General features: G+C 41.3%; 1 protein-coding gene across 1 annotated transcript; it reads left to right on the top strand.

Moving 5' to 3' along the window:
- Positions 1–9,066: 9,066 nt before the first annotated feature.
- Positions 9,067–12,656, top strand: LOC148920605 (uncharacterized). Its single transcript, XM_089044234.1, is given in 7 exon segments — positions 9,067–9,340; positions 9,528–9,660; positions 9,662–9,980; positions 9,982–10,234; positions 10,760–11,233; positions 11,289–11,590; positions 11,979–12,656. Coding segments are annotated over 7 exon segments (2,433 nt in total).
- Positions 12,657–23,939: the final 11,283 nt, after the last annotated feature.

Here is a 23,939-nt window from a genome sequence, read left to right as displayed (position 1 = left end):
GAGAGAGAGACACACACACACACACATCAACTTCCAAATTATTTCCTCCCACTCAAATCCATACCTTCAGAGATTTAGAGAGAGCCAAGGGCGTATGCGACTTGAGTTAGAGTTGGAACCCTAATAGAAAAGCCCCAATTTATCTATACATCCAGGGGTTTAATCGTAAAGAGAGCGGTATTATTCATATTAACCATGGCGGTGTATTCATAAATAGCACCTTATTAATATATATATATATATACCACGTCGAGATGAGTTCATAGACACATAGTGGGCAAAAATGGAAGTTGAAACGAAGAAGTTACGAGATACGGAAGGTAGTGGCATAATCGTAAATATTTCAAAAAGGGTTTTTAAAATCAGAATTTCTTCTCTCTCTTCTTCTCTCCTCTTCCCTTCAATGCATTTAAATAGACCCTTTGTTATGCTCACCCGACGACCTTTGGCCTCCCACTGCCACCTCTGGCCACCAAACTTCACGGACCGATGCCAAAACAACCACCTCAACCTGCTCTTCCTAACCCACCCTTCAGCGGTCACAATCGCCACCTTCATTTGTCGAGAAAAGGCCAAAAAGGGCCGATTTTTACCCAAAATTCACTGCTCGTTCCGGCTATTCCGAGTAAGAGATTAATATGAGTTATGGTACTTCGTGATTGCTATGTGAATATGTGATTGTACCATGCTAAGTACCCTCCCATGGTTATTGTACCCACATGTGGTGTTGGACTATCCAGCTTGTGGGCACATATATGGTTGTGTTAGTTTCTTATCACACACGGCGTTGGATTATCCGACGTGTGATAGTATAGTCTGTGCGTGTAGGACTTAGTGGTTGGATTTGGCCACAAGTGACTTTGGAATTTCCAGCATGTGTACTGTAGAGTGTTAGTCCCGCGGTTGGACAACTCATTCCTAGATGCTGGGTAGAAAGTTGAAATCTTGCAGGCTAGTCATACAAGCCCCCTATTGGATTATTTCCCCGATACTTTAGTTGGTGTGACACTATCTTTTATATATATATACATACACAGTTATTCTCTTATCCGGATGTCCGCATGTTATTATCATGTGGATGCTATTGTAAATAGGTAGGAAAGCAGAGAGGGGCAGTACAAAATACACAGCGTCCACACAATAATAACGTCAGGATGTCCGCATAAGAGAATTTCTGTATATATATATATATATATATATGTCATAATATTCATATACTTATGGAATTGGGGGTATATATTTATATAAAATGAGGTGTCATAGCCTATATGTATCTATATATATATATATTTGCATATATGTCTATATAAAAGCATAAGTGGATTTTTCTTAAGTTATTATTAAATATTACGTTTCATAATCCTATGACTCGGAAACGGGTTAGGTTGAAGTCAATGACATGACTTGGTTAATACTATATGATATCGGGGAAGTGAGAATACTTTGATTCCATAATGATTACATAGAAATAGTATCAATTACATGTTTTAGCATTATTTTCCAAACAATGGGGTTATATTATGTTGTTTTCAAATGTAAAATAAACTTTATTTTTGTCCACTCACACTTTTCTATTTTGCGCCCCCCAGGGAGTAGATAGACTTGTACAGAGCGGCCGAGCCGAGATCCTAACTTCCAAGCTCAATCTCTTGTAGGGTGAATCTATAAATTGCTCTTATGTCACCCATGTTATGGTTTGATTGTAAGGCCGGGGGACTATGATGTAAATTGCATGATATTATCTTGTGCATGCTGCCAGTTGGTGTTAAAAATGTTGGGAATGTCTGTTTTTCAAGGGAGACTTTGCCGAAATTTCAGCAAAAAGTCACGCTTTAGTAAGGGCCCGCATCGATGATGTCCCAAATACCACATGATTCGTCTAGGATTTTCTAGGAGTTCGTGGCAGTCCTGTCATTTTCTCACTCTCCTTTTGTTTTGTCAAAATCATTTCAATTTTTTTTTTTTTTTTTTTTTTTTTTTGCAAAGGTTTTTCTAATTTTGATACCATGAAAGAAAGAGTCTGGAAACAAGAATCCGTTTTCAACAATTTCACTAGTCTCTCACTTTCACAATGTATTAAGATGACAGTTTTGTCTCGTTTACGTCTTTTAATTAACACACGATGACGGTAATGAACTCCATGCTAATGCAAATAGCACGACGGTAGTTAATCACCGTCGTGGTGTGATAATTAATATGACGTAAACTAGTTAAAACCGCCATCTTATTACGAGTAATAATGTAAAGGATCGTGGAGAGAGAGAGATCTGAGCTGTTTATTTTTATGTATTCACCCTTAATAAGATGATTGTTTTATCTTCTTTACGTCATTTTAATAGCCATACCACAACGGTGATTAACTACCGGCGTGCTAACAGAAATATCATGACGGTTGCTTTTTTTTGCCGACGTCTTCTGTCTAATATTATGCCGTACTTTTTAATTAATCGTCATTTTTTCACTTGCAGGTTTTGTTCCTCTCTAAACATGGTTTCGAAATCTCAAAGTAAGGAGGCTCAAGTATCAAAAGGTCAAAGCAAGGACCTTGCAATTTCAAAGGCTCAAAGGAATGAAGACAAAGCAATTCAAAACAATCCCTTGAAGAAGATGAGATTTACGTCAACCTCTGAGAAAGACCCTAGCTCAGTGACATTTGATAAGGAGCCAAAATTGACTCATGGTATCAACACAATGAGCTGTGTTTTGAAGAGGAAAATCCATAAGATTAAACTCGTAGTTGAGTATAATAAAAAGGACCAACCACATGGCAAGGCTGCTATTGAGATGCAATCTTACATTGGTGTTTTGTCACACACTAGAGTCCCTCTTATGGACAAGAAATGGACTCAATTACATTTGGGAAGCTGTTGAAATGGCTTATGTTTTTGGGCAAGGGGGCAAGAAGATGGTGTTATAGTTTGCCGCCAAAAAAATGGAAGGATTTCAATTCTACCTTAATTAGGCAGTTAAAAGAACCCCCTCAGCTATATAACTTCATAGAGAAATCGCAATGGGATTCCTTTGTTGCTTCAAGGTTATCCCCAGAATTTGAGGTTGTGCATACTGAGCAGTCATAGAGAAGGGAAAAATGCGAGTACAACAATAGGTTGTCTCGAAAGGGTATGTTGGTTTGGAGGACCAATTAGAAGAAACTGTGCCTAGTGAAGAAATTGATCGTTCTATGTTATGGAGAAAAGGCAAGAGAAGATCAAGAGGGAAACATCCCCGATCCAAAGGAACCGTTGTTTTTCAAAATTAATTGCAAGTCTCACTCACTGTGTTCTAAATTTGAAAAACCGAGATTTTCAATTTCATTTAGACATCGTTTGTTTTTCTAAACATCATTAGAAAAGACACACAACGATGGTTTTTATTTACTGCTGTTTCAAACAATATAGGATCTATTCTTTTAGGAAATTGACGTCTGGATTGAATTACCATGACGGTTTACATTTCTGAGTTAGTCGTTATATTTTAAAAATTTTACAACTATCTTCATTTACTCACACACACACACTCTCTCTCTCTCTCTCTCTCTCGCAATTTGTTTTTACACTATTTCTGGTAAAGAATGCTTATTTTTGTTAAGTTTTTTTTATCTCTGCATTTGAATTATACGACGGTTTTTTCGTTTACCGATGTTAGAATTCATACACAACGACGGTAATTGTTTGCCACCGTTTGAAAAAAAGTGCACGTCAGTTTTTTTTAGAACCCATCATCTTCATTGAAATACCACGACGGTGAATGTTTTTTATTTAGGGCCGTTTTTATTTTTCTGTTTTACAACTTTCATTTACTCACACACAACTTTTGCATTATACGACGGTTTTTTTCTCTACCAATGTTAGAATTTTTACACGACAGTATTTGTTTACCGCCTTTTGAAATGCAATACTATGTCAATTTTTTCAAGTATCCATCGCCTTCAGTAAGTACCACGACGGTTTAGATTTTTTATTTAGGGTTGTTTTATTTTATCTTCAATTACTCACACGCCCACACACACACACACACACACTCTCTCTCTCTCTCTCTCTCTCTCTCTGTAATTGTTTTTAACTTTACTTCAGGTAAAGAATGCTAATTTTCTGTGCACTTTTTTTAATTGTGCATTTGAATTATACGTCTGTTTTTTCTCATGCCGACGTTATAATTTCTATACAACAACAATATTAATTCACTACCGCTTGAATATGACGTCAGTTTTATCAAGGAACCGCTTGTCTTCACCAAATACCATTACTTTTTATATTTTTGAGTTAGCCGTTTTATTTTATCTGTTTTACAATATATTCACTCACTAACATCTCTCTCTCTCTCTCTCTCTAGGATGATTTAAAAAAAAAAAAGTCTCCGAGGGAACTCTGACTGTCTCGGGAGCAATGATGTTTTGAATTTGGCTTTGGGAATCCCTGAGCATGGTGGGAGAGTAAGAGGTATTGGAGCTGGGGTTTCCCCAAGTCAATTCTTCAATTTACCGAGATAGCAGAGAGTAAAATTTGCCAACAAATTGAAGTAAAGTGTTATGGAGGCAGTCAGACAAAAGACCTTTGATCGGTGCATATTTACATATTTTTTGTACCCTTCTAACTTATGATTTGGTTATGTTTTTGAGTTAAACTTGTGATTTTAATAAGTTTTGTGTTTGTTTCAGTGTAATAAGCTTGAGACTCATTAAATGTATTTTGGAGACAAGTTAGCTCAAAATGGTGCCTGCAGATCAGTCAAATTCACGGATTGAACTGTACTTGCTCAAGAAGAAACAGATAATGAGTCCTACATCATTTGAAAGATGCAGAAGTTTAGTTTCTGTAGCATTTTACAGTTCATGATTCCTATTCTTCTAAAGGAAGTTATGCAAGTTTTTACAGCTTAAGGTCAAATTTGGCGGTATCCACGTTGACTTTTGAAGGTCTTTCCGATTTTGCCTTGAGCTGGGATGTATATGCTTGGAAAGATAAGACAAAGATCTTGAAGATACATATTTTTCCAAATTTTGTAGAAGGAAGAAACAAGCCCAAAACGAGCCCACAAGCTGACTGCAATGCATTGTCATGCATGATGAAGTGTCATTGATTGTGGGAAAGTTAGGTGAAGCATATTCAATACTTATAATTGGAGTGGAGTTTTGCAGCAGCCAAATGAAGTAAAAGAAGATGAAGTGGGAGCTGCAACACTAAGCTTAAAGACAAGAGAAATTGTTTTTAAATGCAATTGTGTGTTAGGTAAAGTTGGTGAATTAAGTGTTGTAAGTTAGTGAAGTGAGTGTTGTAGGTAGAAGTAATACTTAATTCAGATTTTCAATTCCCCTAGTCCTATAAATAGTAAGTTTCTCCAAGCTTGTAAATACATCCCACGGGGAGCTCAAACACTTTCTAGAGCTCCTGTGAACACTCCCGACTCATTATTTTCCTATTTTAATTTAATTAAGGGAAAATATTAATTTACTCTTGGGTTAAGGGTGATTTTGGTCACTTTTTTATCCGGGAAGATTTTGGGACCTTGAGTGGTGTGGTTGAGGTGGTACTGAGATTTAAATCCGAGACAAAGTGTAGGCTCAATCGGAGATTTAACGGGTTTTGGCTATCAAAACTTGTTCGGTGGCGTAACTGTAATTATTTCAAGTAAGTTTGGGGTAAAATCAGATTTTTCACATTTACCCTCACTTCTCTCTCTCCTCCCACACTCTCTCTCTCTCTCCCGCTTTCTCCCGACCTCCCTTTCTTCTCTCTTCTGCCTTCGGCCCGCAACGAAGAGTCGACACTGGTTCCGCTCGACTCAAGGCCCCGATCACAACCCACCGGTTATCCCGACCGAAAACTCAAACCGCCACGATATCGATCGTTCAAGTCGAATTTCACGGCGCTGCGCCGCTGCCTCCGCCGCCCAATCCCGTGAACCGTGAGGTTTCTTCTCCTTTTTACGTGTTCTAGCTGATTTTGGGTTAGGTTTAGATCGAATTTGAAGTTTGGAACCGAATTGGAAACCTAGGTTTTTGGCCGGTTTTCAATTTGAAATTCCGGCCAGTTCCCGTGCGAATTGGACCTCGTGGTAGTTGAATAAAGTGATCCTCGACCTTGAGAAGAAGCTAGGTAGGAAGGGTGAGCGCGGTGTGAGATTTTTCGCCGAAATTTTCTTCACACACCCACGCGCGCCGGCGCGCGTGGCGGCGGTGGGCAAGGTGGGTGAAGTTGTTTTCATCCTAATGAGATCCTTAGATGTCACGTGCGAGATTTTTATGGATCTCAATTTGATATCGCTTGACTATCGAACGGATTTCGACATTGTGCGCTATCCGAGTTCGATAAGTTCTAACCGCTGGATCGCTTCCAAACTGAAATATGTTGATCTAGGTACTTTAGAAACCTATAGAATTCATGATCGTGAATTAGAGCCCCGATGTTCTGATTCAATAATTTGAAGTTTGGGGAATCGCGATTACCGAACGATCGGAAGCGTATTTCCAAACTCAGTAATCGACCTTAGATATTCCCTGACGCATACACGCACCGAGAACTTGGGGATTTAAGTATTTCCTTTCGTGAATTTCCGTTTTGGAAGTACGAGATGTTAATCAAGGATTTGTATCTTGAAATAGGTACTTGTTGATCACTGCAAAGAGCGGACTTCTCACGGGGCCGGGCAGCTTGGGATTATTTGTGAGTGGACTTTGTTTTAAGCATATGCATGGTTTTTATTGATGAAAGTTTTGTGCATATATTTTAAATGGTGATTTTGATTTAATAAGCATTTGGTTGATGGATTTGAATATGCTTATACCTCTTGGCTATATATTTTGAGTATAGACATATATATTTGAGTATGATGAATATGTTGATATGGATTTTGGGATGGCTATCTATATTGTCTATGTATAGAGTATGAGAGGTTGTTGTGGTGAGATTGTGGAAAGATGTGAATTTGAGGGATGGTTGTGAGATGTATGAGCATGGTAGGTGAGTACCATTCCCTAGTTACTAGGCTTCCCACACACGTCATTGGCAAGTGCCGGTGGGGTGGGAAGGCTATGAGATTACGGGTCTCACACATGTCGCTGGCGCTGCCGGTGTGTGAGACACTTTCCATACGCCACGCTGGCGGCCGCATATGGGAAGAGTATGTATAGTTGCTTGAGTATCATCACACACGCCGCTGGCGCGTGGGGTGATGATACCGCTCGCGCGCCAGAGGACTTGATATAAGATTTGTGAGCTACACGCGTCGCTGGCGCGCCGGCGGTGAGCTATGGAGTTCCGCCCCTGCTGACTACTCATCCCCGGACGCGGTTAGTATTCGAAACTCGCGCACTCCAACAATCCCTGCTGGATTGTCTCCCCACATTAGTATGGAGAGAAGTTTATATTATATTAAAGTCTTAGCTATATATATATATTTATATATGGGTATTTACGGGTTGATGAGAGTGCATATCTTGGGGAAATGAGTGGTGGATTTGAGTTGTGGAGTTGTTTTGGATTTTGGGATCTTGTGTTTTGAGTTTGGTTTTTCTGAATTGTGAAACTGCATGCTAGAGCATTATTTTTACATGGTGGGGTTACTATGTTGATTTAAAGTGAAACTTTATTTCTGTCCACTCACATATTTCTGTTTTGCGCCTGCATGTGAGTTGCTTCAAGGCGCTCGAGCAAGTCACGAGCCCAAGCTTGTCGCCGCTGTTAGGGTCAGATAAATCCTTTCTACTTACATTGTTGTAAACAAATTCAGAGACACTGCTATCGCCATGTTAGGTCAAGCTACTTGAGGCCGGAGGCCATTTTGTGTTGGAATATTTTATGATGTAAATTATGCAGGTTGAATATTGTTGGGTTTGAACATTTTATGGGAGACTCACAAAATTTTGGTAGGATGTCTTGGGTTTTAGTAAGTGGGCCCGCATCATTGTGATGTCGGACAAAGACGGGATCCGCCGTTCAGGGAAATTCAAGTGGTCCCGCACCTTGGTATCGAGCATTAGGTTCATTTTCCTTCGACACTTGCACTTTTGCTGCATTGTTGATCTAATGATTCGATGGTTTGTTTGTGTAGAACCATGGCAACTCGCCGACCAAGAACACGAGGTCGTGGTCGAGATGGGGCCCAAATCCTCCACCACCATCTCCGTCCCCACCTCCTTCACCTCCAGCCCATCTCCTCCACCATCTCCACCCGGAGAGAATGCCTTGGACTTGCGCCATGTGTTGAGTCAATTCACCCGCACGATGACTACCGCTTGGGGGAGGCGAGGTGTAAAGTTCGAAATAAAAGGGTTAAAGAACCCTGAGCCAAAGAGTTCATGGGTGGCCCAGACCGGCAGAGGCTGAGTGTTGGATTACCGATGTGGAGCGGATCTTTGAGGTACTGGAGTGCCCGGATGAAGATAGAGTCCGCTTGGCTACCTTCCTGCTAAAAGGGAATGCTTATCACTGTGGAAAGCCGCAAAAAGGGGTTATGAGAATCCAGCTGTTATTACCTGGGAGGAATTCCAAAGAATCTTTTCCAATCAGTTCTATTTACCTTCCTATCGCTATGCCAAAAAGACAGAGTTCTTATATCTGAAGCAAGGATCAATGTCAGTGGCCGAATATGAGCATAAGTTTAATGAACTGTCGAGGTTTGCACCGTAATTAGTGGCTATTGAAGAGGACCGGTGCAGACGCTTTGAAGGCGGTCTATGGTGGGAGATTCACCGTGGTTACTGCTAGCACGTATCCCAACATGAGAGCTTTAGCTCAAGCTGCTGACAGAGTATCTAGGACATGTGCCTTGGGTGCAGGAAGACGTCGAGAGATGCTCAGGATTGAGGGCTCCAAGCCGTGGCCCATCCAAGAGAGAAGGATCTAGTTCCACTGCTAGTGGTGGATGGTCGTGGACGAGGATCCAGCCTGTAGTGGGAGATCCTGCTCGCCCAAAGATGGACTCGGGCTGTGAGAAGAGCTGCATCTAGCACAGCCTAGACTCTCCAGCATCAAGCTGACATGTTACAGCTGCGGGCGATGGGGCATTTTGCAAAGGATTGCCCTAATTCCATTCAAAGGGGTAAACCAAGTCCGAGTAGCGCCCAATATGCTATTTTTAGGACATCAGGCATACCAAGAGGATTTGCCCACCGATTTACCCCGTGATATGCCAGGTGGGATCGGAGGCCCAAAGAGGCGGGGTATTATGGGTCAACCTCGTGAGTCGTGGTGCTACTTCCTCCGCAGCGGATCTTCCAAAGAGTGGCACCGCCATCTTCTCGGGAAGAAGTGGCAGAAATTCAAGGGTCATTCATGCTCTACCACTCAGCTAGGTGTTCTCTATGACCCAAGAGAGGCACAGCCACTCCGACGTGATTACCGTATGATCCCTATTTTCGCCATCTTGCTCGTGGTTTTAATTGACCCGGGCCACACATTCTTTCAGAGCACACAATTTGCACTTATGTCAGCAGGAGACCGACACCCATGACAGAAGTTTTAGTATTTCTACCCACAGGAAGTCATGTATGCGCACCGGTATTCAGTGAGAATGCTATGTTCAAGTAGAAGATGCGTGGTTGGAAGCCAATTTGATCCCTTTAGAATTGGTGGATTTGGATGTTATTTTGGGGATGGATTGGCTAGAGAAGCATCATGCGTCCGTGGATTGTTACCGGAAGAAAGTGACACTCCGGAGTCCAGATGCCCAAAGTAATTTTTCCTGGGAACGAGAATTTCTCTACTTGCCTTATCTCTGCTATTACAGCTAAGAGATTACTTGAGAAAGGGTGTGAAGGATTTCTAGCTCATATCATCGATACCCGAGAGATCACTTTGAATCTGGAAGATATTCCCGTGGTTAGTGAGTTTCCTGATGTCTTTCCAGATGATCTTCCTGGGTTACCTCCTGAAAGGGAAATTGAGTTCACTATTGAACTTCTTCCAGGCACCAATCCTATCTATCTAACTCCTTATAGGATGGCACCAGCTGAACTCCGAGGAGTCAAGATCTGGCTTAGGTGAATTAGTGGATATGGGTTTCATCCGACCTAGTGTTTCCCCATGGGGTGCACCGGTGTTGTTTGTAAGGAAGAAGGATGGGACCATGAGGTTATGTATTGATTACCGGCAGTTGAATAAGGTGACAGTACGTAACCGGTATCCTTTGCCGCGGATTGATGATTTGTTTGATCAGTTGAAGGATGCCAAGTATTTCTCTAAGATTGATCTGAGGTCAGGATACCATCAGTTGAGGATTAGAGAAGAGGATGTCCCCAAGACCGCATTCAGAACGCGGTATGGTCATTATGAATTCTCGTGATGCTGCTCAAGGACGTAATGCTCCAGAGCATTTATGGATCTCATGAACAGAGTGTTTCGACCTTATTTGGATCACTTTGTGATTGTGTTCATAGATGATATCTTGGTTTATTCTAAGACTTTGGAAGGGCATAAGAAGCATCTAAGGTTGGTATTGAGGACTTTAAGAAGGAAGCAACTCTATGCCAAATTTAGCAAGTGCAGGGCTGGATAGAGTGGTGTTCCTTGGACATGTAATCTCAACGAAAGGGATTTATGTGGACCCACAGAAGATTGAGGCTATTGTGAATTGGGTACAACCCACAAGTGTGACGGAAGTATGAAGTTTCCTGGGGTTAGCAGGTTACTATCGTCGATTTGTGGAAGGGTTTTCTTCGATAGCAACACCTCTCGCGGTTGACAAGGAAGGACGCTGCATTTGAGTGGACGGAAGAGTGCGAACAGTAGCTTGTGAGTTGAAGAAGCGGTTAACCACCGCACTGCCTTGGCTCTTCCCGATAACTCTGGGGGCTTTGTGATCTACAGTGATACATCTTTACAAGGATTGGGATGTGTTCTGATGCAACATGACCGGGTGATTGCTTATGCCTCGAGGCAACTCAAAAAGCATGAGCGAAATTATCCACTCCATGACTTGGAACTTGCCGCAGTAGTGTTTGCTCTGAAGATTTGGCGACATTACTTGTATGGTGAGACCTGTCAGATTTTCACGGATCATAAGAGCCTCAAGTATTTCTTTACCCAGAAGGAACCGAATATGAGACAACGACGCTGGTTGGAATTGATCAAGGATTATGATTGTACGATTGAGTATCACCCAGGCCGAGCTAATGTGGTCGCAGATGCATTGAGTAGGAAGACTACTGCGAACTTAGCCCATATTAAGACGGCCTATCTTCCGTTGTTGGTGGAACTACGGAAAGATGGAGTAGAAATGGAGATGACTCAACAAGGTGGAATCCTTGCTAGCTTGCATGTGAGACCCATTATGGTGGAACGTAATTGCAGGTCACTTGAAGATCCTACGCTCAGAGGATAAGGGAGAAGTAGAAAATGGAACGCTGAAGGACTATGTTAAGGGGAGACTGAGCCTTGGTAAAAGGAGCTGCCTATGTGTACCTGGTAAGAATGTTGAGTTGAAAAGAGAAATCATGGAGGAAGCTCACTGCTCCACTTACACCATGCATCCGGGTAGCACGAAGATGTACCGGACGCTACGGGCATATTATTCATGGCCGCATATGAAGGGAGACATTGCTAAGTATGTGAGCAGATGTTTGATATGTCAACAAGTGAAGGCAGAGCGACAGGTTTATCGGACTCATGCAACCACTTCAGATTCTCGAATGGAAGTGGGAGCGATACCATGGATTTTGTTTTTAAGCTTCCACGTACTTCAAAGGGTCATGATGGAATTTGGGTGATAGTGGATAGACTTACAAGTCCGCTCATTTCTACCCATCAAGGAGACCTATCCTTTGACAAGGTTGGCAAAACTTTTGTGGACGAGATTATCGATTGCATGGAGCACTGTGTCCATTGTATCGACAGGATCCTAGATTCACTTCGATTTTGGAGGTGTTTACAAGAAGCTATGGGTACTAGATTGCAGTTCAGATTTTTCACCCACAAACCGATGGACAATCGGAAAGGACTATCCAGACTCTGGAGGACATGTTGAGGTCCTGTGTGTTACAGTTTAAAGATGCATGGGATGTTCACCTTACCTTGGTGGAGTTTGCTTATAATAACAGCTATCATTCGAGTATTGGGATGGCTCCTTATGAAGCGTTGTATGGGAGGCCGTGCAGGACTCCTATTTGTTGGAATGAAGTGGGTGACAAGAAACTGGAAAATGTGGATAGTATCCGAGTAACAAATGAGAAGGTGAAGATGATAAAAGAGAAGTTGAAAACTGCACAAGACCGACAGAAGAGTTATGCAGATAACAGGTCCAAGGATCTTGAGTTTGCAGCTGGGATTGGGTGTTTCTGTTATCTCCTTGGAAGGGTGTGCGAGATTTGGGAAACGTGGGAAGTTAAGCCCTCGCACATTAGACCCTATGAGATCACGGAACGAATTGGACCTGTTGCTTATAGACTCGCTTTACCCCGTAACTATCACGAGTTCATGATGTGTTCCATGTATCTATGCTCAAAATACATGCCAGATCCTTCCCATGTATTAGAATACCAACCTGTGGAGTTAGAAGAAGATTTGACGTATGAGGAACAACCAGACAGATCTTGGATAGGAAAGAATGTAAGTTGCTCTAGATCCATCCCAGTAGTGAAAGTCTTCGAGAAGCCAAATCTGAAGAAGCTACTTGGGAACCCAAGAGCAGATGCGGGCCAAGTACCTTATCTCTTCCATTGACAGGTACGTGAATTTCGGGGACGAAATTTCTATAAGGAGGGTAGAATGTAACACCCCGACTCCGATTATTTTCCTATTTTAATTTAATTAAGGGAAAATATTAATTTACTCTTGGGTTAAGGGTGATTTTGGTCACTTTCTTATCCGGGAAGATTTTGGGACCGTGAGTGGTGTGGTTGCGTAGGTGGTACTGAGACGAAACCGTAGACAAAGTGTAGGCTCGAATCTGAGATTTAACAAGTTTTGCGATCAAAACTTGTTCGTGGTAACTGTAATTATTTCAAGTAAGTTTGGGGTAAAATCAGATTTTTCACATTTACCCTCACTCTCTCTCTCCTCCCGCACACTCTCTCTCTCTCCCTTTCTCCCACCTCCTTTCTCTCTCTGCTCTCGCTGCAACGAAGAGTCGACACCGTGCCTCGACTCTCAAGCCCCGATCACAACCCACCGGTTATCCCGACCAAAACTCAAACCGCCACGATATCGACCGTTCAAGTCGGAATTTTCACGGCGCTATGCGCCGCTCTCGCCGCCCAACCCGGTGAACCAGGTGAGGTTTCTTCTCCTTTTACGTGTTCTAGCTGATTTTGAGTTAGGTTTAGATTGAATTTGAAGTTTGGAACCGAATTGGAAACCTAGGTTTTTGGCCGGTTTTCAATTTGAAATTCCGGCCAGTTCCCGTGCGAATTGGACCTCGTGGTAGTTGAATAAAGTGATCCTGACCTTGAGAAGAAGCTAGGGTAGGAAGGGTGAGCGTTGGTGTGGAGATTTTCCGTCGCCGGAAATTTTCACACACTACGCACGCGCCGCGCGGTGGCGGCGCGTGGGCAAGGTGGGTGAAGTTGTTTTTCATCCTAATGATATCCTTAGGATGTCACGAGTGCGTAGGATTTTGCGGATCTCAATTTGGATATCGTTTGACTATCGAACGGATTTCGCATATTGTGCGTTATCCGAGTTCGATAAGTTCTAACCGTTGGATCGTTTCCAAACTGAAATATGTTGATCTAGGTACTCTTAGAAACCTATAGGAATTCGCGGATCGTGAATTGGAGCCCCGGATGTTCTGATTCAATAATTTGAAGTTTGGGGAATCGCGATTACCGAACGATCGGGAAGCGATTTCCAAACCTGTAATCGGACCTTAGGATATTCCTTGACGACACGCACCGAGAACTTGGGGATTTAAGTATTTCCTTTCGTGAATTTCCGTTTTGGAAGTACGAGATGTTAATCAAGGATTTGTATCTTGAAATAGGTACTTCGGTGATCACTGCAACAGCGGACCCTCACGGGGCCGGGCAGCTTGGGATTATTTGTGAGTGGACTTTGTTTTAAGCATATGCATGGTTTTTATTGATGAAAGTTTTGTGCATATATTTTAAATGGTGATTTTGATTTAATAAGCATTTGGTTGATGGATTTGAATATGCTTATACCTCTTGGCTATATATTTTGAGTATAGACATATATATTTGAGTATGATGAATATGTTGATATGGATTTTGGGATGGCTATCTATATTGTCTATGTATAGAGTATGAGAGGTTGTTGTGGTGAGATTGTGGAAAGATGTGAATTTGAGGGATGGTTGTGAGATGTATGAGCATGGTAGGTGAGTACCATTCCCTAGTTACTAGGCTTCCCACACACGTCGTTGGCAGTGCCGGTGGGGTGGGAAGGCCATGAGATTGCGGGTCTCACACATGTCGCTGGCAGTGCCGGTGTGTGAGACACTTTCCATACGCTGCTGGGCGTGCCGCGATGGGAAGAGTATGTATATTGCTTGAGTATCATCACACACGCCGCTGGCGCGCCGGTGGGGTGATGATACCGCTCGCGCGAGGACTTGATATGAGATTTGTGAGCTACACGTGTCGCTGGCAGGCGCAGTGAGCTATGGAGTTCCGCCCCGGTTGGACTACTCATCCCGGACGCGGTTAGTGTTCGAAATCCTCGCGCACTAACAATCCCTGCTGGATTGTCTCCTCGGTACATTAGTATGGAGAGAAGTTTATATTATATTAAAGTCTTAGCTATATATATATTTATATATGGGTATTTACGGGTTGATGAGAGTGCATATCTTTGGGGAAATGAGTGGTGGATTTGAGTTGTGGAGTTGTTTTGGATTTTGGGGATCTTGTGTTTTGAGTTTGGTTTTCTGAATTGTGAAACTGCATGCTAGAGCATTATTTTTACATGGTGGGGTTACTATGTTGATTTAAAGTGAAACTTTATTTCTGTCCACTCACATATTTCTGTTTTGCGCCCCCAGAGTGAGTTGCTTCGGCGTTCGAGCAAGTCACGAGCCCAAGCTTGTCGCCGCTGTTAGGTCTGATAAATCCTTTCTACTCTACTGTTTGTTGTAAACAAATTCTGTAGACACTCTATTATCGCCCATGTTAGGCTGCTACTTGAGGCCGGAGGCCATTTTGTGTTGGAATATTTTATGATGTAAATTATGCAGGTTGAATATTGTTGGGTTTGAACATTTTACTGGGGAGACTCAGCCAAAATTTTGGTAGGATGTCTTGGGTTTTTAGTAAGTGGGCCCGGCATCATTGTGATGTCGGCACCAAGACGGGATCCGCCTGTTCGTGGGAATTCGGGTCCTGCTACTCCCCCTCCCTTCTCTCCCTCAAATCGTCTTAGTTTTCTGTCCTAGTTCTCAATTGTTGTAACAAAATCCTTTTACTAAATTTTCCTTCAAGTTTTTGAGTTCTACTTTTAATTTTTTATTGTAATGTAATTTCTTAGTTTTTAAGTTTGATTAGTTTCCAAGTTCCAATTATGGTTTTTGTTCTTATTCATTATGCTTATAAGTTAATATGCCAGTTTGAATTATTGATCACCACTAAGGCTTGTATGTTAGCTATCTTGGTTTGAATTAAGAGTAGACATCATGCTTTAATTCAAATTGAACTATGAATAGGAAGAGTATGTATGGACAATCGACAACAGGGATTAGAACATACTTGGATTTTAAAATGTTCTTCTATGCTTAATGGATTCCTAATGCTTAATTTTAGGCTAGACAACATATGATCAAATTAGGGAATTAGGAATACAAGGTTAGCACCAGACACCATGGCTTAATCATACTTTAGCTAGAATCAATCCATTAATCTAAATTGAACTTGGGAACTTATTTGCTTGTGTTAGTTATTTTTCTTTCTTTGTTGTTTTATTTCCTTTCTGTTTCTATTTTTGTTTCGGACAGGGAATCGAATTGAATCAGTCTATCATCAATCCTAGTGAGATTGACCTCGTACTTACATATGCTATACTACCAAACAGCTCGTGCACTTGTGAGTATCACAAGTTGAGGATGCAGCTGATACGACGGCAACAAGTTTTTGCCGCCGTTGCCGAGGATTGGCAACATAGTTTGGTTCTATTTCTTTTCCCTACTTGTTTTACTTGTTTTTTTTTTCCTTTTCATGTTTTCCTAGACAGTTTCATGTTTAAAAGTTAATGATGTTAATGGACAAGTTGTGTTTGTAGTCCAACGGAGCCTAACAAGCAAGAGAACTGAGTTTAAGTCCCAGCTTACACAACACATTGGTGTTTATTACTCATGGAATTGGATATGTGTTGATTTTCTTTTTCGTTTTACTTTCTATTTCCTAATCCTTTTAATTCTCTTTCAAGTTTTGTGTGTGTGTTTATTTTAGCAATTTAGATAGCTCAATAAAAAGGGAGAGAAAATGCAACTCCAATCATAAGAATGAGAAGTGTGGAGTATTAGGAGAAGTCGCGAGCTCTAAATGCATCCATGCTCGACCTAATCGCTTCAAGGGGGAGTATTCTAATCCTTAATGTTTAAAAGAATTATGCTTAGCATATTGTGATTTTATTAAATAGGGAAAAGATGATTCAAAAATTAACTTGTTGATGCTACTAAAAATAATTTTATGTTATATGGTTCGTGACAATTGATCGAAGAACTACGTGTGTGATCTCTCAGTAAGCCTCACGTAGGTAGCCCGGGTCTCACCCAGCCAGGTGCAGCCGCATGATAAACCATATTTTTGGACTCTAATTTGGTAATCAGGATCAAATCCTATTTATATTAGAGTTGTTAAGTTTGGTTTTGAATTTGTCCACGACCTAAAGCCCGATTGAAACTTAGGCGAGATTAAATGTCTGTTTATATTCCAGTTTTTACTGAAGGGATGTGGTTAAAATGTGTTTGTGGTTGTGAAGGGACGGAAACCTGTTTTAGAATGATGAATGATTGTGGATTGAGTTTTTTCAACTACTTACGACTGTGCTTTGGGAACTTCAAACTGTGTTTTGACAGGTTCAAAATTTTGGTTAAGTCCGTTTTTCAAGGGAAACTTTGCCGAAATTTCGGTAGAAGTCTTTGTCCTTTTTTCCTTTGTTTTTGGGAATAGGATGTTTGAAATTAGTAAGTGGGCCCGGCATCAATTGATATCGAAAAAACCACAGGATCTGTCACGGATTCATAGGGATTTGGGGCGGGTCCTATCAGTGAGAATATTTGATTGTTTGGGATTGGAAGTAGGGATGGATGATATTAGAGTTTGCCAATGTGACTGGGGATGGAGATCAACCCTTGTATCGTGGTTGAAGTAAGTACACGAAGTTTTTGGTTTTGGTAAAGTTATATAATTTGAAAGTAAAACATGGGATGAGTGATGTATGTTTTACAAAATTATTGATACTTCAAGGAGATTTACTTCCAGAAGGTGTTAGAAATATGCCCTTAAAGCAACTAATTATGTAATAGTTAGAGTTAAGGACATCTTTGATAAAAGACATATTATGTTATCAATGGGCAAGAAATGTTGTTTTATACATTAAATCATCTTATATTATCATTCAATATGTAAAAGACATCTCATCTCATATCACAGGATGGTGCTTACAGTGGAATCAAACATCTTAATAACTTTATAATATATATATATATATATATTAATTTCCACTATTTCATAAACCTTAACCACGATATAGCATCCGATAGTCCCTCAATTTAAAATAATAAATTAAAATCCTAATCCCCCATAATCAACATAACTCAACTAATGGTAAAGACCTGTCACTACGGTCATTTAATAATCATGAGAAGGTAAAACTACCTCGAGAGTCTCACAATCAACCCAAGGTCAAACTACCCATCCTTGGTCAAACGGGCCCACAGGCCCACGACCTCCAAATTCCGATCCGAAAGTTCCTATGGTTTCTACAAGGCTTAGGACACACGTCCTGCAAGTTTGGTCAAGATCGGATGGTCGGATAGCTCACAATTGCACGATCGGACGGTTATTGTAACCCTAGCCCTACGACCGCATTTCTGGAGTATCCGGGACTCCGTTTTATGATCCATCGAATCCTACATGATCCTAAGGATGTCCAGATTTAATATAACAAACTCAAGACCATCCAACGGTCCAAACCTAGAGAACCCGGATAACGCGCAATAGGCGATATCCGTTTGAGACTTAAACGCTATCCAAATTGAAATCCGAGCACACCTACGCACTCGTGAGGACCAATCGGGACACAATGCCTTTTTTCTATAGTGCCCACGCGCCGCCACATGCGCTAGCAGCGCGTGGATGTCCAAAGCGATCATGCTTCGCCGTAAAATCTCAAAATCACGACTCAAGACTCCTACCCTAGGTATAACACCCTATTTGGAACCACTTTTGTTCTTGGACCTACCTCAAAATCTAACCAAAACTGGTCGGAATCGTGATCCCAAAATCGGCCGAAATCCAATTTGAAAATCAAATTACCTACACTCAAAATTGATGCAATCCTAACTAGTCATCAGCTAGATCATGAAAAATAGGTAGAAATCCATGCCTTACACGTCAAATTTGGTGGATAAATGAGAGAGAACGAGCGGTTTGAAAATTAGTGAAAAACCGCCAAATTTTCTGCAATTTCTAGCGAAACTCACGTACACCGGGTCTTGGTCGGGTTAAGCTAAGACCAGTGGTCATTTTTTGACTAGCACCACCTTGAATGGTGGCCGGAGGAAGCGGTGGCGGCGGAAAAACCGCCGTTGCTGTTTTGACAGGAGGAGGCGCAATCGGGAGGAGCGAGAGAGAGAGAATGAGGGTTTTCTGATTTTTATCAAATCCTTTTCTCAATATTTACGATTATGCCACTGATGATGTTTTGCTCGTAACTTCTTCACAACTCCGATTCAAGCCCACTACGTGTCTACAGACTTAGCTCGCCGTGCTCTATCCAACGGTGTAGTCGAAATTCCCAAATTTCTTCCTAGTCAAAAAGTCAAATTTAAATCTAATAAAATATTCTAGGGGCAAAATGGTCTTTTAACTGGATAAATTAATATTTACCTATTTATTTAGGACCGGGTCATTACAGGGCACCTCAAAAGCTCCTCATCTTTACTTTTTCGGACCAAATCTCCATTCCACATAAGGTAATTTATAGCCATGAGTCTAACTCTTTTTTCAGAAGACGGGGTCGAATACTGCAAGTAATTTATGATGGGAGTTCTCCAATCATCTTCAGTGATTATGGCAAAATTGATATCTATCTCCATCCCACTGGTCAGAATAGATGGTAGACTTTTCTTTCCTACCTTGATAATCCTTTGGACACAGTCTTCAGGTATTTGTACTCATGTTGCTATCTGAGCCATTTCATTGGCTGAGAAGTTCTCCTCTCTTGGAATATGTTCCCAAGTAGCTTCCATGAATTCTATTAAAAGATTCATAGCTGCCACTAGATAGACAGCTAGAGAAGGATTTAGACACTTGTATTCTCCAGCAATCTGCTTCAACACAAGCATAGAATCTCCCAAGATTTCCACAGATTGGATTCCTAATTCCACCAACATTTCAAGGCCAATGATTAAAGCTTCATATTTAGCCCTATTGTTGGTGCATTGGAAATCTAACTGAAAAGAATAATAGTGTCTGATCCTCAATGGCTCCTCCAAGACAATCCCTGCCCCAGAGGCTACATCAGTTTTTGATCCGTCAAAGTATAGTTTCTAAGGTGTTAGGTGAATTGAATAGATGGGATTGTTTAGACAAGTATGAGCTCTAGTCAACAAATCTGCATTTGCTATATCCAAAGAATCCATGTTTTCAATCTCTTCCCTTGGATGATCGGCTAAAACATTTGCTACAGCTTGTCCTTGACAGCCTTCTGGGGAACATATTTGAAAGCAAATTCTGTCAAAGCCAGAGTCCATTTGCCAATTTTGCCTCTCAACATTGGCCTTGTTAGCATGTATTTGATTAGGTCTGTCTTGGCAATGATGTAGGCGGTGAATGGCAGCATATAATGTCTGAGTTTCACGGCAGTAAAGTATAAGGCTAGACAAAGCCTTTCAGTTGCAGAATATTTCCTTTCTACTTTTGTCAAAGTTCTGCTCATATAGTAGACTGCATGTTCCTTTCCTTCCTTGTTATCTTGAACTAAAAAAAACTCCTAATGGACACTTCTGATGCAGAAACATAGAGTTTGAGCAATCTGCATCCCTTTGGTGAGGACAAAACTAGTGGATTTGAGAGGTAGTGCTTAATTTCCTCAAAAGCCTGCTGGTGCTGTTCTTACCACTTGAACGTCTATTCCTGCTTTAATCTTAGCAAGGAGGAGAAAGGCTGAATTTTTCCCGCAGAATTGGATATGAATCTCCTTAGAAAGTTAATTTTTCCCAGAAGACTCTGTAACTCTTTCTTGTTCCGAGGTGGTAGAGCTTCTATGATTGATTTTGCTTTATTTTTATCGATCTCTATGCTCCTTTGGTGGACCAAGAAACCTAGGAAATTTCCTGCTTGAACTCCAAAAACACATTTCTAGGGTTTCATTTTTTAACTTATGTTGTCTGATTCTTAAGAGTGCCCTTTTCAGATTTGACACATGATCTGCTTCTTCTGGGGGCTTAATCACCACATCATCTATGTACACCTCTAGAGAATAACCTATCATGTCATGGAAAACAGAATTCATTATAGTGTATTCAAAAGCACCTATATGTCCTAGGTACATGAAAGCTGTCTTATGGATGTCTTCTTCTGCTATCATAATCTGATTATATCCTGCATTGTCATCCATAAAAAATAGCATTTGGATATGAGCAGCTCCATCTACTAGGATATCTGCCATTAGCATAAGTTACTCATCCTTGGGAGATGCTTCATTCAGATTCCTGTAATCCACACAGATCTTAATTGCCCTTGCTTTTCTTTTCAGAACTGGCACAATATTACTAACCAATCAGCATAAATGGCTGGTCTGATGAATCCTGCCTTGACCAGTCTTTCTATTTCTTCCTTAACTTTCAATTTTGTTTCCATAGACATCCTTTTCCTGGCATGTTTGACTAGGAGGTAGCCTTCTTTGATTGGCAGCTTGTGTTCTACCAGTTTTCTGTCTAATCCAGGTATCTCATGATAATGCCAAGCAAAACAGTCTCTAAAATCATGCAAAGTGGGTCTTGGATCCTCTTTTGTCCCTAAGTTTATCTCCTGTAATGGATCTTCCACTTCTAGTAAAAAGTTATCCAGTGCTGCTGGTTCAAAATCTAGTACTTCCTCCCCGAAAACTCTCTTCTTGTTCTTCAGTGCTTTCAGTGTTGATGGCTGAATTCTTCCCAATATATCAACAATCTTTTTGTAATGGATCGGATTGTTGTAGCTCGATCCTTTTCTTGTTGACTAATACTAAACATCAGAGTTTTGGAGGTTTAGAACAAAAGGTCTATCCCAGTCCTCTAGAGAATTGGCTAGACCATCTTCAATGAGTCTCTGGGCCATGACACCATAGGGGCTGCCGTTCTGGTTGACTCTAAAGAATGTGAAAGGACCAAGGTCATCATGATAATATCTTGCCTCAAAATACATGGCAGATGGCAGAAATGGTCGTGGATCGGCCTCTACTATCTCCATGAAACCTTCTTCATTCCAAAGGGCTAACTACTGATGCAGAATGGAAGGAACACAGAAGCTTTGGTGGATCTAATCCCTACCAAGCAATGCATTGTAAGTGGTAGAAGTGGTGTCTACCACAAAAAATGCAATCTTCAGCTCCTTGGTTCCAACTATGACATCCACATCTAGGATTCCATGAGTCTTAGTGATGCCCCCAGCTAAGTTGTTGATAGTCAAACGTGTTGGAATATGATCCTTCTCTGTTCTGCCCATCTTGATCAGTAACCAGTGAGGCAGAAGATTAATGGTTGCACCTCCATCTAACATCACTTTGGGAATAGGAATACCCCCAAAGTTTGCTATTATGAATAGAGGTCTGAGGAGATTGGCCATTTCCTTAGTTGGTTTGGAGAAACAAAGTTGTTCTACAACCAACTTCTCTGTAGTTCCGCTCATCTTGGCAGAGGTGTCTGCTGCTCTAGCACGCCCTCTACTCACAATCTGCACTCAAACGTTTTTGGGAAAGCACATCACCTTCCAAAGTGCTTCCTTGTCCTTCTATTAACCTCGAACTCTTCTCTTAATCTGCACTTTGTAATGCACTTTCTAATTCTGCACCGAAGCCTGCTTTCATCCAGCTCCATCATACTCCATCCGCTCTTCCCCATATTCTTCTGCTCGCCTTCCTGTTCTCCTATTTCAATGAGTCCAATCGGTCATCTCGAGATAGTTCATAGTCTAACTGCTTATCTTCATACTTTTCACCAGTCTTCTTGCCCTCTACTAGAATAGGTTGATTCACCTTGTGTCTGTGAAGGTACAAGTTGATTGACCGAGGTGAGGCAAGATGGATGGAAGGTTTGCTCGCTATTCTCGCCTTCATCACTCTTATTGTCGATGTGTTGTTTGTTCCGCCAAATGAGCTACTGATTCTTCCTCTTCTCGCGTAACTTGTCTCCGAAGTACTGTGTCATTCCCTGCCTCGAGGAAGGTGCGATTGCCTTTGAACTCTCCTTCTGAGTTCGTTAACTCCGAGTTGGTCTACCGCTCTTTCCAAGAGAATACCATCTGCCTTCTATGATAGTTGCCAAGGGATTTTCATTTTCGCATTTTAATTGGTATCTCTTTCTTTGGTCGCTCTATCATTTTTCTGCTGCACTAAGCGGTGGCCTTAGATAGTCCTTCTGTCTGCTCGTTTTTAGATGGAGCCGAATCGGGCTTTGTTGGCATGATATTCCAATCTGTCAAAAACACTAGGTGTAGACTCGACTCTGCCTGTCTAGAGTCACCTCTAACTCACTTTCACACTTGCACTTGCTGCACAGCACTACCCCAGCCAAGATGGTTGCCTTTGGCCTTTGACTAGTCTCCTTTGTGACTCTTTTGCCTCTACTGGAGCTAGCTTTTATTGCTGGTTTGTCTCTCTTCTGTTCTAGCCAATTTAAGTTGACCATGTTGACCTCAGGTTGGGGAAAAGGATCTGTTGTAATCGAGGGAGGTTTCACGCCAGCTTTTAGCCTTCCTGTTGTTATTCCTTCCTGTATGACATCTTTGAAAACAACATAGTTGTTGGTGGAATGGTTCCAATAGTTGTGCCACCTGCAATATTGTCTTAACATACCAGCATTTCTTACCAAGCACATCTTTAATAAAGCAGTGAATGAAACAATCATGATAAAGCAAAATAAAACAATTCATAACCAAAGGATTTCAAAACAACAAAAGACCCCCACACTGCAGGAACAAAGAAATTGTTTTGGGGAGGAACACTAGCTATGAGCTAATAACTTAGCTCCCCTAGCAGAGGCTCTTCAGTCCAAAATACGAACTAAATCTAAATGCAAAGACTAAATAAGAAAAACAACTTGAGTAGCAAAACCCATCTAGGAACTCCCCAAGCTATTCCAACATAAAAGCTTCATAATTGCAACTGCTCATGCTACCATTCCTGTTTTGCAACCTTCTGAAATATATTATTTTATTTAGACAACTTTTCTACGAGGTAGAAAAACTTATTTGTAATAGGGATAACACTATTTTTTATCCCCTGTAACACCCCAACCCAGTTTAATCGTCTTATTCAATTTATTTTATTTGCGCAATTACATTTTTACCATCAGGAGTAGGGACAATTTAGTCACTTTTTATGTTGGAAGGATTTTGGGGATTTGAGTGGCATTTTTGCGTAGAGCTCGCTCTCAGGAGTTCGTAGACGCATAGTGGGTTCAATTCGGAGCTAAAATGAAGAAGTTATAATTTAAGGAAGTGCAGTGGCACAACCGTAAATTTTGCAAACTCAGAATTTTTATAAATCTTAACCGCTTCTCTCTCTCTCTCTCTCTCTCTCTCTCTCTCGAAAGCAGACCAGCCACTTTGGCAGTCGTTTTCTCCTCCC

The sequence above is a fragment of the Prunus mume genome, linkage group LG1, assembly GCF_029339155.1.
Source record: "Prunus mume cultivar Tortuosa linkage group LG1, ASM2933915v1, whole genome shotgun sequence".
Classification (NCBI taxonomy): Eukaryota; Viridiplantae; Streptophyta; class Magnoliopsida; order Rosales; family Rosaceae; genus Prunus; species Prunus mume.
The sequence above is the reverse complement of the archived record's forward strand: the minus strand, read 5'-3'. Positions and strand labels throughout refer to the sequence as shown.